The sequence below is a fragment of the Rattus norvegicus genome, chromosome 16 (assembly GCF_036323735.1).
Source record: "Rattus norvegicus strain BN/NHsdMcwi chromosome 16, GRCr8, whole genome shotgun sequence".
NCBI classification, from domain to species: domain Eukaryota; kingdom Metazoa; phylum Chordata; class Mammalia; order Rodentia; family Muridae; genus Rattus; species Rattus norvegicus.
The window spans coordinates 82,769,317-82,785,484 of record NC_086034.1 but is presented as its reverse complement, the minus strand read 5'-3'; the positions used below and the strand labels follow the sequence as shown (position 1 = coordinate 82,785,484).

General features: G+C 52.5%; 2 protein-coding genes across 6 annotated transcripts in view; one reads left to right on the top strand and one right to left on the bottom strand.

Annotated features, from left to right (window-relative positions):
• The window catches only part of Tmem255b (transmembrane protein 255B), a 51,215-nt gene that overhangs the window by 24,966 nt on the left and 10,081 nt on the right, over positions 1-16,168 (top strand). For 4 of the 5 annotated variants that reach the window (XM_063275257.1, XM_017600045.3, XM_063275260.1 and 1 more), the window contains one exon: positions 3,219-3,460. The exons of the other annotated variant lie outside the window; for it this stretch is intronic. In XM_063275257.1, the coding sequence (XP_063131327.1) occupies positions 3,219-3,377 (159 nt within the window). In that variant the 3' untranslated portion in view covers positions 3,378-3,460. Of the gene's footprint in view, positions 1-3,218; positions 3,461-16,168 lie in introns of those variants that run through there. 5 annotated transcript variants of the gene reach the window in all.
• The window catches only part of Gas6 (growth arrest specific 6), a 30,415-nt gene continuing 21,641 nt past the window's right edge, over positions 7,395-16,168 (bottom strand). Inside the window, 6 exon segments of the mRNA NM_057100.2 lie at positions 7,395-7,932; positions 8,614-8,842; positions 10,120-10,292; positions 11,925-12,093; positions 13,053-13,217; positions 15,934-16,123. Coding sequence (NP_476441.2) covers positions 7,778-7,932; positions 8,614-8,842; positions 10,120-10,292; positions 11,925-12,093; positions 13,053-13,217; positions 15,934-16,123 — 1,081 coding nt within the window. The 3' untranslated portion in view covers positions 7,395-7,777.

Below are 16,168 nucleotides of genomic sequence, written 5' to 3'. Positions count from 1 at the left end.
TGTGGGTAGAGACGGTTGTACTTTGTTGTAGATGAGGGGGAAGGAGGTCATTATGGGATGGGTCATGTCATTTTTTTTCTTTTTCTTTTTTTCGGAGCTGGGGACCGAACCCAGGGCCTTGTGGTTGCTAGGCAAGCGCTCTACCACTGAGCCAAATCCCCAACCCTGGGTCATGTCATTTCTGAGGCTCATTGCTGTTCTCGTCCCATCAGGGAGTTATTTTAGTAGCTGTTTATTTTAGCTGTGAACTGGCCTCATGCTGGCCAGGGAGACTTAGGGTGCCAACATCTGCCTGGGCTCTGAACACTTGTATGCTAGTGAGTGCTCTACCTGGAGACAGGTGCTTGCCAACATCTGATGAAATTTACCTACAAAGGTGTCAACTCTGTAGGGGTCATGTGCCCGGTGCTGTACATCAGGGAGGTGATCTGAAGTGAGATCCTATTGGACAGGCTCTGCCTCTCCTATTTCCACTCTTGGTTTTGGCTTGTTCATGTCCCGTGAAGTTCTGCTGGCCATGGGTAAAGTGGCCCCAGTTGTCCAGTGGTACTGTATTGACTTGGGCTTGCCATTGTAGGCTTGTGGGGCTGTGATCCTCCTGGCTTTCATCTTCGTTAGCACTGTGCCATGTCACGTAGAGACCCCCTAGTCACGACAAACGAATCATCTGCAGACATCGCCCAGAGTCTCCTGTGGGGAGATTGAGATCCCAGGTCTAGACAACCTTTCTAAGTGGGACAATGCCTGCTCATGCAGCCTGGCTGGTTGGTGGCTTGTCTGGCACCAGTAGAGGCAGTTATGAGACTCCCAGAGTTGTGCTAAGTAAAGCTGTCATTACCCTACGTTGAATTGAGTTTCTTTGACCCATGGGCCTGGTGAATAGGATGAAATCACTTGTTTTGAAGTCACGTGTCCTCGGGTATCCCCCCCAGAAGACCTACCTTTCCCGGACCTTTGTGTTTTCAGAATGGAGGCTTCCCTTCCTCCCAAAAGAGGGTTGAGCCCCCGCCCCCTGGGCTGAGACACCGCCCCCTGGCTGAGCCCCGCCCCCTGGGCTGAGACCACCCCCCCCCCGCCCTGGGCTGAGACCTCCCACCTCCTAGGCTGAGACCCCACCCTTTGGGCTGAAACCCCGCCCCCTAGGCTGAGACCCCACCCTCTTGGCTGAGACCCCGCCCCCGGGCTGAGACTCCTCCCACCCCTGGGCTGAGACTCCACCCTCTGGACTGAGACCCCGCCCTCTAGGCTAAGCAGCTTTCTTGGCAGCATGTGTGAAAGTATAATCGCACCTATGTTTAGTAATCAGATTTCCGTGGAAACAGACATGAGCCGTGTGTTCCCTCAGAACATTGGAACGGATGCTGTCTCCACTGGCCTACAGAGACAAAACGAGACATTTTAACTGTCCCGTTGAAGTCATTAGCAGCCAGCAAACATCCCTGCATAACAGAAGGGAGTAAGATGGTTATTGGGGGTGTTTCACAAAGATAGTAAACAAACAAAGTTTGTTTACCCAAAACGTTGAAGGGGCCAGTGCCTAACCCAGCCGTGTACTCAGCATGACGGCAGGAGGTTAGCTTAATGGCATTTCTGGGGCAATAGCACTGTCCACCTCTGTGTGGACAGGAAGTGCCTTCATGGGGCCTTGGTTAGTGAGGTGCTTTCCTCCAAGTTTCCCAGTGGTTTATCCTGAGGTTCTTGGTGGTTTATCCTGTGATTTCTGGTGGTTTATCCTGTGATTTCTGGTGGTTTATCCTGTGATTTCTGGTGGTTTATCCTGTGATTTCTGGTGGTTTGTCCTGTGATTTCTGGTGGTTTATCCTGAGGTTCTCAGACTTGCTCTGAGGTTTCTAAGGGCTTGCTCCATGGCTTGTGTATCTGCCTATTTTCAGAAAGAGCAGAGTGGACAGTATGAGACGCCCCTCCTAGCAGACCTGAGAGGACAATCTCCATGCATGCACTGCCCCTGTACTCTTAAGGGTGCACACACAGACTTCAGGGAGAAACAAGATTTGAGAGCCAACAGTGGCGCTTTTTGTGACATTAGTCTCCAGTCAGGGAGACATCCTCAGGCTCCAGTCGTCCTTCCTTGGGGGGAAGTGGCTTTGGGATGGACATGCTGCCAGACCCCGACTCCAGCATCAGGAAGGCATGGCCAGCTGGTTGTTTATGAGACCTAGATGCAGCCAGGGGAAGCCTCATCACAGAGTGCACAGGAATCACCTTTAAAAACTCACTTCAACATTCACTTTATGTATTTAAATACTGATTTTAAGTTTTTTAAACTTCTGCTACTTAAGAAGGGAAAAGGAAAAGGACAATACTAGAAAAGATTACTTCAGACCTGTGATGTTCCCCAAATTTCTCTCCTCACATTAACTCGCCTTTGATCTTGGGGTGTCTATTAGGTGTCAGAGATAAAACCCCAGCAAATATAGAGAGTGAGATTTGCTTTTATTTGTTTTAAAGATTTATCATGTATACAGATCCCATTACAGAAGGTTGTGAGCCACCATGTGGTTGCTGGGAATTGAACTCAGGACCTCTGGAAGAACAGCCAGTGCTTTTAACTGCTGAGCCATCTCTCCAATCCAGTGGTCCACTGTCCTTAGGACCAAGGAAGTACTATTGGGACTATAACCCATGTGCTTGGGCAAGAGTTTCTTTCTCCTTGAGGGTCTCTGCCTTTTTCCCTAAGGTCTGCAAGTGATTGGACCAGGCTCCCCACTGTATGGAGGGCACCGGCTTACTCAAAGTCACCGATTAAATGTTAATTATATCTGAAAAATACCTTCCTTAAACTTCTAGACTATGACCCTATTAACTGGGCTGTTGTCATAATGACCACCATGCTGTGTTAGGAACAGTAATGGACTTACTGTCTTAGAGAGGGCTAAGGTCCTGGCTGTAGGTTGTCCCTGGATCTTCTAGTCAGTGCTAGCAAAAGCTGACTGGGCTAAGCGGGCCAACCCAGTCTAGAATTTGGAGACCTTCCTGTCTCCCCAGCAGCTTTAGAAGCCAGGTCTGTGCCAATCAGGCTCTATCCAGGCTAACCTCTATAGGCTGCTCTAGGCTTTAGAGGCTTCCTGAGAGGCATGATGAGCCGGTGGCTCCTGGTCTGGTAGGGTGCTGGGTCAAGGTGGTGCTGGCATATGTCTGGACAGTGTGGCTGAGTTCCCCTACCTGCTGACCCAGGACGCCTCTCTGTTTAATTGCAGCCCTCCAGTGCCCCACCGGCCTCTGCTGACCTCTTTCTGCCTGAGGACACAGAGTCTCCCTCCCAGTGCCACTCCAGCCATGGGCATCCTCATGCCCCTTCACCCTGCACACCAGCCTACTTCCTCCCAGGGGAGAAGCCTCCCCCCTACGTACCCTGACACGGAGGAGGGAGTAGACTAAAAAGTAACGTGGTCTGGGGTTTTCAGAAATAAAACAGAAATAATAAAGCCACATACAGAAAGCCTCTGCAGCCAGCCTCGTAAAGAATTCAGGAAACACCGTATAGCTGTGCCCTTCCCTTGGGCATACCCTGTCCAGCAAAGGTCAGGCAGAGGCAGGGGCAGAGCTAGCTGGCTGACTGGCTCTGCACCACCTCTGCTGTCCACTGCCTCTCCCTAGGTAAAGACCAGCAGCAAACCGTACTAGACCCCAGCCACCTCCTCCCTCATCTGGAAGGGCTTCTTTCGCACTGGCCATTGCTTACAGCTCCACACACCTTCATGGCTGGTTATCAGTCACTATTACCCTGCCAAGAGAAGGTAGCCAGGCATTTCTTTCAGTGAGGATGGTTCCTTCAGGAAATGAGTTACAGGTCGACAGACTTCTGTGAGCATGTCTCTGAGAAGGGACTGCCCAAACCCCCGAGACTCTACTTTTCTGATGTGAAGGAAGCAAGCTTTTGAGTTCTGCCTCTATGCAAGCTCCACCTTTTGGTAGATTCCAGATCTCACACTTGGTTTTCCCTATGGTATGCTGTTGATTTGTGGCCACTGGTTTAGTCATTAATTAGCCACTGTGTGGCCATAGCAGACTACCTTCGCCTCTCTATGGCCATACCACTCTGAACCCTCTCTAAGGTCCAGAACTGGCAGGTTGTGAGGGAGGATCTTTGAAGGTATGGATCCTGCGCCCCCTGCTGGCCACTCTGTCCAACAGACGCTCTTACCAAAGCAGGCGAGGTTTTCTAAACACTTTCCCACAAAGGCCCCCAACACAGGTCCAAGCAGGGAGGCGATAAGTCTGTCTGTACAGAGGATGTGCTGCAAATGGGAGAGCCACCCACTGGTCCCTGAAGTGCTGAGGCAGCCACTGCTCTGAGGACTGCTAACTATGCACTGTCCCTATTATTGCGTTTGGCCTTGCAGCCTGAGCGTGAGAGGGTCTTGGTTTCTATTTGATGCTGACTGACTTTGGATCCAGCCCAGTCTTGCTTCCCTATGCCCTCCAGGAGGCTGACCCTAGCCTCCCTAGGACTCTGGGTCAATACAATAATATTCTGCCATCTTGTATTTACACCACTGTATGCACTAGGATATTTAATACCTCCTAGGACCTAGTTTCAGAGGCAGTTGTGAAAGTCTCCTTGGAGTTGCACTTGGGGCAACAGGCCAAAACCCTCTCTGGACTTCGGAGGGCGCCTTTGGCACTGCTCCTCGGCAGGGTCAGGGGTCAACTGGCTCTGTCCCCTGCCTCTATCCAGAGGGCACAGTTGAACAACTCTCACAAGGGACATGCTACAGTGCTGGCTGAGGCAGAACACATCCTACGAGTGACGGCAAGGTTCCTGTTTCTTGTGGGGGTGAGGTTCAGGAAGTTGAGGGTGGCCAGAGGCACAAAGAACTATCCTTGATAAAGACGCACACAGTAGGCTGCTTTTCCCCCCAGGACTGGGACAAAGGTTGCCTCATCTGTGAGTGCTGGTATAGAGAAAAGACAAGTTCTGGAGGCTGCCAGAAGCAAGGGTCTGTAAGATATCCGAGCCTCCCCGGTGCAGGGCCTCACACCTCTCCCTAGCATTTTCATGACACCCTAGTTTTGCATTCAGTAGTTCTGTGTTCTGGGCCCAAGGGGCTCTACCTCTGAACTTCATAAAGCTAGCCCTAGGGCCTTTGCAGAACCACATGTCTGGGTATAGAGCCCATGCCCACTGGAGCCAAGAGCTATTAAGAAACACTGAACTCCCAAGGTCAACAGTCTTGCTCCTTGCCACAAAAATGTCTGTCTTCCTCATTCCAGCCACAGAGAATGTAAGGCCCTGCACCCCAGTCTCCAGAGCAGCCCCCCTCAACCCACACTAATCTGCAGTGTGGCCAGATACACCGACAGTGTTCTTGCCTTTGTGCGGATGAGGCTGGGAAGCCAGCTGGAGCCTGCGTTTCAGTGTCTCAGCCCTCAATGGCTTTGCCTCTTCATATGCTGTCTGGGGGTCTGCCCTGTGCTTGGCTTCTGCTCTGGGCAGTGAGATTTGCTCATGGCCATTCATTTTGTCACAGAACCTATCAGTTGCAGCTGCTTTCCGGTTGATGGGAGATGGGGTTGTTTCTGGGTCTGTGCGATGGTTGCTCTCATGAGAATGTGGGGGACAAGTTTGGGGTGGGCCCTGCTCCACTGGTGAGAGACTGAGCTGGGCTCCTTCACCTTACTGGATCAGTCTGCCTGGGTTGGGATTCCACTTGTACCGCTTCCCTGTGGGTCACAGATAGCTCTGCTAAGACCCAGTAGCAATAGTGTGGTAATGGGTGGCATCATACCGGGCTGGCTTAGCTCCTCTATTTGCTTCTCTCTTGGTCCCTCTACCTGTAAGAAGTCATTGTCTATTCTGGACAGGGACCCTGTGATCCTGGGTATCCCCAGTATCTTTCCATGAGATCACTTAGCCTTCCGTTTCAATGTATGATTTGCAGGCTTTGGGAGGTTTAGAAAATACAGTAAAATGGTCTGCCCCACCGAAGTGCTTCCTAAAAGGTGATTGACCCTGGGTACATTTGGTAAAACCTGGAGGCATATTTATCAGTTTCTGGGAGAGGGGTGCAGTAGAGCCTGGGGAGGAGGATGGGGTGCTGACAAGGGTCCTGTGAGCATGGGAGAGCCCCAGGCCCAAGAAAGCAGCCTCAAGGATACAATGACTACAACTCAAAGCAGATGATAAAAGCCCTTGCCTAGAAAAAGAGGCCACTTTGTAACCAATTCAGACCTCAAAGACCACACAATCCAGTCTACTCTCCTTCAGAGTCTGCATCATATCTCCTCAGAGGTTCCGGATGATCCCCAGGTTGCCCATCTGGACTTAGGGAAGAGAGGTGCCCATGGTAGGCAGAGGTGTTATGGCTTTGTTTGGTATAAGGCTTGGTGCCAGCCTAGTCTGAGGATACAGCAATCAGAGAAGAGAGGTGTCTGTGCTCTTCCCGAATTGGTGCCTCCCCAAGACAGATGAGGAATGCCAAATATGTGCCCGCTCCCTGCATGTCTGTGTGGTCTAGTTCCAAACCAGCATTTGCCCTGCTCTGTTCTTGCCCCAATGACCTGGAGAGAATTGGGGGTGGTTGGAGGACGTTCGTGAGAACATTCCATTAGAACATTCCAGAGTTGCCTCCGACGCAAGGAAAAACCATTGAAGGTCTAGGGGGATGCGGCCTCACCAGTTGAAGACAGAGCTGACCTCTAGAGGGTTGCAGGCTTCTGAGGCTGCCTGAGGACGAACGGGCAGGCTCAGGATTCTGGGCAGGACTGTGTTCAACAATGGTTCAAGCTTCACAAAAGCTTAGAGGGTGCTTAGGGTTAAAGAAAATCAGTCTCCCCAACTTTTCTTCGGAAAAAAGCTCGGAAACAGGAGCAAGCTGCTGTGTTCTTGTGTCCTGTAGCCCGGGGAGGGTTTAGCTCTCTCGGCTCTGCTCGTAGCCTTGAAACAGAGTAAATGGAGGCAAATGTCTGGTCTAGGGAAAGATGGGTAGACTCTATGCAGGTGCCACCCCCACATTCTAGTTGTCAGGGGCAGTTTTAAGAAGGGTTCTAGGGGGGGGCTGGGGATTTAGCTCAGTGGTAGAGCGCTTACCTAGGAAGCACAAGGCCCTGGGTTCGGTCCCCAGCTCCGAAAAAAAAAAAAGAACCAAAAAAAAAAAAAAAAAAAAGAAGGGTTCTAGGGGTGGGACTGACAGCACAGCCAGACAGAACTTGGTCTCCATTTGCAGAGTAAATCGAGGGCCTGCAGTTTGCTGGTGAACCCTGGCTTTTAGCTCTTGCCATCATTCATGTGAGGAGAGGCTCCTAGCTAGTTCAGAGCTGCCTTGTCTGGGACTTCCTGGGACCCCCGAACTGCGGGCCTATGGTAGGATGCTCTCAAAGTTCATTCACCCCCCAAAGCAGAACTTCTAGGATAGACAGTGACCAACACAGGGTTAAAAAGGTTTCTGTAAATATTTTATTTTCCATATTTTAGAATCAGAAAGAAGCATGTGGTAATAAAAATAATAGAGAATTATTTTCTTCAGATAGTCCCGCTCTGCTGCGAACCGCCAGCCCCTCCAGTCCAGCCCCTTCCAGCCAGCTCTCACCAGGCCTCGCGGCTCTCTCATGAGCAGCCGCTGACCCGGTATCAGTCCCACTATGTACAGATATATTACAAGGCAAAAAGAAAGATCTCAAGGAAAAAAAAAAAGCCACAAAGGCAGTAGCCCACCTGCTCCAGTGTTGCAGGGCCCATGCGAGAGGAGATGGTGCTGTGTGTCCCTGACCCTGCTTCACCGTGTCTTTTAGGTGTAGAGAACTCTTGCAGCTCGGTCTAGGCTGTGACGTGCTCCACAGGCGGGCAGGAGTGGGAGGTGATGTCACTGTGCTTGTAGGAGGCCGTATCCAGGTCCAGGGTCTTCCCGTTTACCTCCAGAGTCATGCATCCACGGTAGAACGCCGTGACGGGTGTGGAAGTCACTTGTACATCTGAGCAGCAAGAGAGCAAACACTGAGCCAAGGGAGTTCAGGCCGCATAGGGGTCAGCCCCACCTACACTCTCTGCAGGGCGTTTGCCCCCCCCCCCCCCCCGCTTCTATTACCGTCCCACGGGGATATAGCACAAGGCATCATCTCCCCTCAACCACACATGCAGATGGTCTACTGAGTATCTTTGTGTCTTGTGAGTTCCAATGCTCCTGATTCTTACTGGTTAAAACTAAATACCTACTGGTCAGGCAGAGTCTGCTCTTTGCTGAAAGTCAAGCCCTGTGCCTACCTGCCACCCCTGCTCCATCCAATCCCACCTCCAGGCCTGTGTAAGCAAGTGGGATGCTATTGGCTGCTTTTGCTAGCTTCTGGTAGTAAAAGTGAGAGATGGGCGGGTGGGTGGGCAGTCACTGTCAGCTACAGATGCCTGTCAGTATTTAGGTACCCCAGATACCCACTTCCTGTATCACCTGGTAACCCTCACCACTGTGTTTGGGCTCCTGGGCTCCCGGATAAGACTCTTCAATGGACGACTCAGAGCATGTCTGGCAGAACTGATTAAGACCCCCTCATTCCAACCCTAGTACAGAAGCCAGTACACAGGGCGACCTGCGGTTATAGTGCCTGTAACCAGAAGCCTGTCTCACAGTCATTGTCGCAGCCTCCGTGTGAAGCGCCTACCTGGCAGGCCCCCCACAAAGGTGAGCACGGAGCCTTGCAGACGTGTCTTAAGCAGGTCCAGTCGCTCCTGCAGCTGTGCGGTGCTCACTTCGCTCTGGCCCTTGGTACCATCCACTTCCAGGGTGGCCTCGCCATCCCGCAGGGAGACAGTGACAGTGTGTTCCTGGCTGTCGCACACCTTGATTTCCATCAGGGCCAGGGCAACATTCTCAACTGCCAGGACCACCAGCTGCCGGGGATACAGAAGCGAAGGAGTGATATAGGTAGGGGTCAGTCTATCCCGGTCAAGGCTGGCCCTGTAGGCTAGCTTTTGTGTCTTAATGAGCCTCTGGTCTTTGTAGTCCCTTCTTATGGTGTATGGTAACCCCGGCTCTGAGGATGCCTAGGGACTCTTGTGCCTTTTCCTCCCCCGCCGGGCTCTGTTTCTTTGCATGCAAAGCCGGGAGCAGCTAGCAGGTGATAGGAGGAGATGGCTCAGTGGTTAGAGGACTTGAGTGTTCACAACCATCTCTGACCCCCGTGCCCTTTCCTTGTCTCCATGGGCACACAAAACCTTTTAAAGTCCTTGGAAAACTGAGGGCTTGGGTCACTCTACCCAGTCCGAGCTGACTTCTCAAAAGAATGTAACAGGGTACATCTGTCAGCTGTAGCCCAGTACTGGGGAAGGTCATACACCCTGCCTGCCCTCTCTGGGGTGAACAGTCTTTGCTGGCAAGAGCCTTGGGCTGTTGATCTCACATACTGGGGTGGGTCGAGATGCTGGGCAGCATGAAGCCTGGGTCTTTGGTGGTATGTGTCTTGGAAATCAACCCTGTTGCTGATTAGTGTAAGTAGCACACAGGGCTGTATGGCCCAGGCAGGCAGAGAAAGAAACCCTCTTGTCTGATGCCCACCCCTCTTAGGAACATGGGAGAGAGGAAGAATGTTTTCCTTTCTTTCTCAAAAGCCTTAACTCCTATAAGCAAAGAGTCAGAGTCAGTGGCTTGATACGGTTGCCTGGCTTCGGGAGCCACTGCACAGAGAGTCTGCGATGAAGTGGGGCTCTCCCTGAGGGGGTGGCCGAATCCAGGGCCTTACCCAGCCTCATCACCTGAAACGCTCTCGGAGCTTATGGCTAGGTTCGTGGGTGCCTCAGAGAGAAAGTGGCAATCTCACCGTGCTAGTGACATTACTATGTACGGCTCACTGCTCCCTGTGAGACACCCCACACCTAGGGTCCAGCTCACTGCCCACTAGCCACCTTGGCCCGTACTGTGCAGTTGTGGCTGTGTGACCGCATGGCAACCTTGTCCCCAAAGCCAGAGGGGACCACCCAGCTGTGTGCACTTAGACCTGGGTCTGGGAAGGAGTCTCCAGGGCAGTCAATATCCTCAGGACCTTTCCTTGCTGCCTGGTGCCAGGGGATGAATGGGTGTCTCTCAGGCTTTGACTGAGGTCAAAGGGGATGAGGGGGAGGTGCTCTGCGGCCAGTGCGTCCTAGTCAAAGCTGGACCCATTCAATCCTACCTGCTTCTTGAGCTTCTTTGTGGAGTGGTAGTCGACCAGGGCCACAGAGAGGAGGACGACGTCTTTGTCCCCCACCAGTGCCATCAGCACCCCCGTGTCAGTGGCAGGGCGAATGCGAGCCACGACTTCTACTTCCCAGGTGGTTTCCGTGCCGACATCCAGCGATGTCCGGGCTGCAATGAAAGCAGCCCATCACAAGACAATCCAAGTGGCAGAGAGGCGAGAGTGAGTAGCAGCCCGGACCCACCGGTGTGCCACGGGGAACGACGGCTCTGCACGCTCTGGGAGGGGACCTCCTGGTAAGAAGGCAAGTGGGGAGCACGCAACAAGGCTGTACCCCAAGACCTACCAGTGTCTCTCAACACGTCTGTTGAGAGGGCCAGGGCCACAGAGAGGGAGGGGGACGACATAGTTGTCCCCCAGTGGCAGGGTGACAACTTCTACTTCCTCAGCGTGCAGAACGGAGCGAAGAAGAGCTGCACCACTGACTGTAGACTCCCAACCCACGGGCACTGGGGATGCCTCAGAATGGCTGCCCCCCCCCCCCACTTCCAAGTATCCTCCGAGTAACAAAAACCTATCCAGGGAGCTACAAGCCCAGCAAGGGCCATCTGCCGCCTCATTTCCACGTCTCCCCCTGCGGTTCTCAAAGTGCCTTCCACAGCAAAGCCAACGTGCTGACCTTCCTTCTGCCAGCTCCGGGAGACTCTACGGCATGGAAATTGGCTGAAGAACTCGAGGTCACGCTTGTGCGTGGCTGGGAGTAGACGATGTGAGACGCACTGCTCCAGCGGGCCCTAGGCCTGTGGTCTGGGTGCTTTCGCTTTCCAGAGCCTCGTAAACTTATTCCCATAAAACACACACAGGTGCTGACGCAGCCGTGGGACGCCTTGTGTTGTGAACACAGGAGGCAGGATGAAGCCCTCAGTCTTGAGATTCAAATCTACACCTCGTGAAACTCCATAGAGTAGAGGAAGCTGCTGTGAGTGGATCAAGGCACAGGCATGACCGGTGCTTGACCAGAACACCAGACCCCGCCTGTCTGGTGCATTTTCTCAGCCTGGCGACTTATTGGGCATTGTCACCCTCTCTCAGAACTTGAGGTTGGGTGGGCCCAAATGACCCTCAGTGGCTACTGTATTTTAGGAAACTATGGGCTCTTGTATAAAGGAGCCTAAGACCTGAGGACCAGACCTGTGTGTCTCCTTGGTTGTCCCCAGGACTGGCGGATACAGTTTCCATTGCTGACATGCCTGTTCAGCAAAGATCTGCAGGCCTCATGCAGCCCCCTCCCCTACCACATCCTTGAGATGCACAGCGGGACACACTGTGCCAGGCCCTTCCCGCTTTATCTCCCTGTGGCCCTAAGCACCTGCTGCAGGCCCCTTCCAAGGGTGATAAAAGCTGACCCTCCTGTCTTCACTCCACGCCCTCTTTCTACATCTAAACTTTCGTTGATTTATAAGCGTCATGAAGTCCCCGGCCAGTGAAGGCTTGGCACACTTCTGAGCACTGTCCCACGTGTTCAGACATGTCCAAGGTTGACCGTACAGAGTTTCTTCCAGGTTCTCCCTGGGCTCACACGGGCAAGCTTCTAACTATCGGACCGTGTCTCCATCACTTCCTCTTCCACGGCTAACTCCGTGTGAAGACCAGATAGTTGTCCTGGGAGCCGGGCCTTGCCTGCCCTGCTGAGCCCTGGGCCAGCCTGAGGATAACCAGCTTACGCCTGAGGTAGGAACCATTTAGATGGCTGCCTAGAAGTCCCACCACGGCCAGCCCCAGGTAAGGCGCCATCCACTTACTGTAGTTGAGGCTATAGAAGGCAAATCCATTCCCCGGGAAGAAGGAGCCCCTCTCTGTCACAGAGAAGCACTGCATTTTTGTATTGGCCTTGACCGTTTCCTGAATGGCACTGTCTTCCCCATTCAGCCAGTTCCAGCTCCTCATGCACCCGTCCAGGCGAGGGTTAATCTGGAAAGACAGGTCCTGGTGACTCCTGGTGGCTTCCAGAGCTAGGACACCATGACGGCAGACCAGAGCAAGAGAGGTTTCGAGCCTAGTACTGCGGGATCTGCAGGCAGGGCCCCCTGGCTTATGTATGTATAAAATCTACAGTGTAAACGAAATTTAGGGAGTTTTCCACAAAAGAGCTCTTCTGTTTTCAAGACATATCAGGACACCTATATACGTTCAGGACAGGAGCACATGTGGCGGGGAGGCGGGACAAGGTACCTGCCACTGACTGTGCAGGTCCAGGGGGCATTTTATTGTGATTGTGCCTTGTCCCTTACTAGGGGAAGGGATGCCAGCACCAGCTTGACCACAGGCCCCACTGTGCACACACTGTTACATCATCAAATCAGGTCACCCTCACGTGTCACAGAAGAGCTGCAACAGTGTGTTTGATGTCACCCCCTTGGCACTCTCCTGAGTGGTGACTGAGTCACTATCAGCTACGAAGTGGGCTTCTATCTGTCACCACCCCCAAAGGAGGGTTCTGACCACTGGGCTCAGAGACAGATGAAGAGCAAAGGCCAGTCGTGGCGGGCGACAGAAAGAAACAGGACTGAAAAGTGGCCAAAAAAACAAAACAAAACAAAAAAACCCCATCATTGTCATTGGGGCTTCTGTCACTAGAAATCTAGGTGTGATTAGCAACCCAAACTGATACATCCAAAACATTTATTAATTCCTTTTGTCTTTACTGCAAAATAAGTTTTCTTGTTATCAAGTCAGATGACGACTTGGATGAGTATCCTGAGAGGTGGCCAAGAATACATCTTTAGTTATTGATGCCCAAAGAGTGGCTGCCAGCATGGAGATCCCGTGGCTCCTCACTATCCTAGGACTTGGGCTCAGCTAGAGGGTAAACCCCTGTAGGTACAGCCCAGCCTGAACTGCATCCCCCTCCGTGTCGGGAGTGGACTCACCGGCTGGACGAGGTCACTCTCCTTGAAGGGAATGCCCCCCACAGTGAGATTCAGGTGGTACAGGCCTCTCTCTAGCTGGAACAGCCCCCCAGCCACCGCAATCTTCATCACGGCATCTTTGTTGACCTTGATGACAAGGTTGCGGTCCAGTTCTTCCACAGAGATCTGAAGGGGGTCAGACGGGGGTCAAGTGGATGGTCACTTCTGTAAGATCCCATAGTGGGCCGGCCATGCCGTGTCACCTGTGTCTAGGAGCCTGACCCATGAAACCACGCCGGTGTCACTTGGGCCAAGGGCACCTGACTTCAGGGGAAACAATGTCCAAGTATTTGGTCTAGGAAGTCTGACCTCATAAGACCACACCACATCACTCGTGTCTATGAGTTAAACCATGGTCTGGGTTCTTCCCACCCACTTCTTTCCTCAGAGGAAGTCATTAGTGTGGCTCTCCCCTCAGGAGCTCACAGGTCAGGGATATGAAAGCAGACGCAAGATTGTCCAGTGCAGAGGGCCAGCCTCCCCAGTGCATTTGGCGTTAAAACCGAAACGCACAGCCTTTTCTAGAAGGCAGTCACAGAAAGGTTCTATTGATGCTTATTCTGATGTAGCATAGGCCTCATGGGAGACTGCAGCCTGGCTGTCTACAGTATCCGCTCCGAGACAAGCACAGAGTATTAGCTACAATCCAACTGGTCTTGGGGAGAGTGAGATAAGACCTACTCTAAGATCTCTGCACATCCGGGACCCTGGACACTATGGACTGGCACAGAGAGCTGCCCTCAGTGGCTTGTGTGCCCGTGTGAGGGACTTCCAGGCTACAAAGTGGAACCTGAATCCTGCCGAGTACTGGGGTCACAGCCAGACGGAACCTAATGCCAGCTCCATGTTTGAACTGTTCTCACCACATGTGACACAAACACAGTGTCAGGTAACAGCCCAGTGACAGCCACAGCCCAGGCCCCAGGTGCTACACCACAGACCACGCTGTGCTGCCATGGCCCTGGCTTTTGTAGAGGCTTGTCACCAAGCTAAAATTCCCTGATTAAACAAATTCAGGTCTCAGTTCTGACCCCAGTCAGTGTGGTTGCTGTGGGCAGAAGGATATCAGCATGGGTTGGACATGGGCTGTGTGCCCTCTGTCATTACTGTAAGCCCTAAGCTGATCTCATTTAATTTAGCAATCGATCTTGTGCTGTCTGGGCTCCAGAGTACAAGGATCTGAAAATGAAGCTCCTGGCTGCCCCTCACCCAGTGTCACCCAGTGTCATGCAGATGACAAATTTCCGCCCAACAGTGCCACTGACTCTGGGGTCCAGGAAATCCCTCATAGCAGAGAACCCAATCTGGAACACTTTTATCCCAAAGTGGGTGACCATAGTGTGCACTGTATTTAGATGGCAGACGCTGTGCTGGGCAAACAAAATGTCTTTTACTGATGACGGGTTCTCCACTATGTGAGAAGGGAATATTTAACTTGCTTACTACCGAGGTGTCAGGTGACACTTAGGACAGGGCTCCCTGCTGTCTGCATACCTAACCTGGCTAACACAGGCGACTATGGCTAGGTGCCCATAATGGCCCAAGGGAATGAGATAATTATCGTTAAAGAGCTATCACTCCCTGCACCTTCCCACGGCCTTCACTGCCTTCCAGATTTCTACAGCAGAAACCCCAAGATTCCTTCAGTGCAGCCTAGCCCTGAATGTCAGCTCACTCTGGATCTCCTATTGGTGTGTCTGCCTCCATGGTGTACATGACCACCCTTCCTCTGTGGCCTGTGTAACCTCCTGCCTGAACTTAACCTCTCTGCTACTTAGGAGGTGCTCCGTGTCCTGATGCCTCTTGAAGCCCTTTGCTCATCCTCAGCCCTGAGGTATCCAATCTTAAACACCTCTGCCCTCACCGTCTGCTCAGCCTGTGAGCTGTCTGTAGCACGGCAACCCCCATGCTAGTGCTGTAGTTTGGAAGAGCATACATATTTTTAAAATTTCTAACCCCCTAACAATTTAGTGTCCAGGATGGAGTAATGTTGAATAATCAAGCAAATTCCTCAGAAAACACTGTACACAGGGAAGCCTTGAAGCCGATGTGGGAACCTAACCTAGATATGGTCTGGTGGAGGCTTACTTAGTATCTGTCCTTGTCTGTCAGAAGGGCAGACTGTTATGAACGGCTGGTCAGGGAGCACCAGAAGGGGCAGACCTTGGCTTCCTGGGCTGTTTTATGACTGAGCCACGAGTTCAGGGTGTGTGAGTTGTCCCCTAGGCAGTACCGTGTCACAGTGACTGTTCCCAGACAGCTGCTGTCCCCCATGGCTGTGTAGCAGGACCTCCTCCCAGGCTTCCTTCTTCATGGAGCCTTCCCTTGCTGCTACAGAGACCAATCTCTCAATGTCAGGAAAGAAAGATGGCAGGGGTCCTTCCTCATCTACCAAGTGGAACGTTTCATCTACATTGCTAAGAGGAAAAACCATGTCTGGTTTCCTTCCAATCATTATTTCCCAAGCCTGTTTTACTGCCTGGAGTATAGGATGTGTTTCCAGAGTGGGTTAGGGGACACTGTGCACCACCCCAGCTCCAGTGGGAACAGCAGTCAGAGCTGAGGGCAGAAGAAACCCCTGTAACAGATGATGGTGGAGTCTGGCCCCAGCAGCTCAGGTGCATGGGTGTCATGAGTTGGTTATCTCTGGTATCATGCTTGGTCATCCTTAAGCATTTTTTCCTAGTATCTTCTGGGCCAAAGCCATGTGGCTCTCGCATGAGGCCCTTTCTGAGTAAGCTATACTCAGTCAATGAAGCAGCGGCTAACTAGAGCAGGCGTCTTACCCATGGGCCACACATCCAGCCCCCAGTGCTAGAGAGAGCCTTGGCCTTCCACCTACCGTTTGCCACATGCCGTGGTTGATGGTTGGCCCACTGCTGGTGATGCGTCCAACGCCATTGTACCGTAGCTGCAACTCAAGTCGCCCAGCCCTGAGGCCCAGGACGATCCAGGTGCTATCCGAGCGACCTCCGGCGAAGAAGAGGACTCCCTCAGGGTCAAAAGTACGGAAGTCAAATTCGGCCAGCAGCCTGTAAACAGACCCAAGGGACAAAGTGAGGCACAGGGAAGGTGGC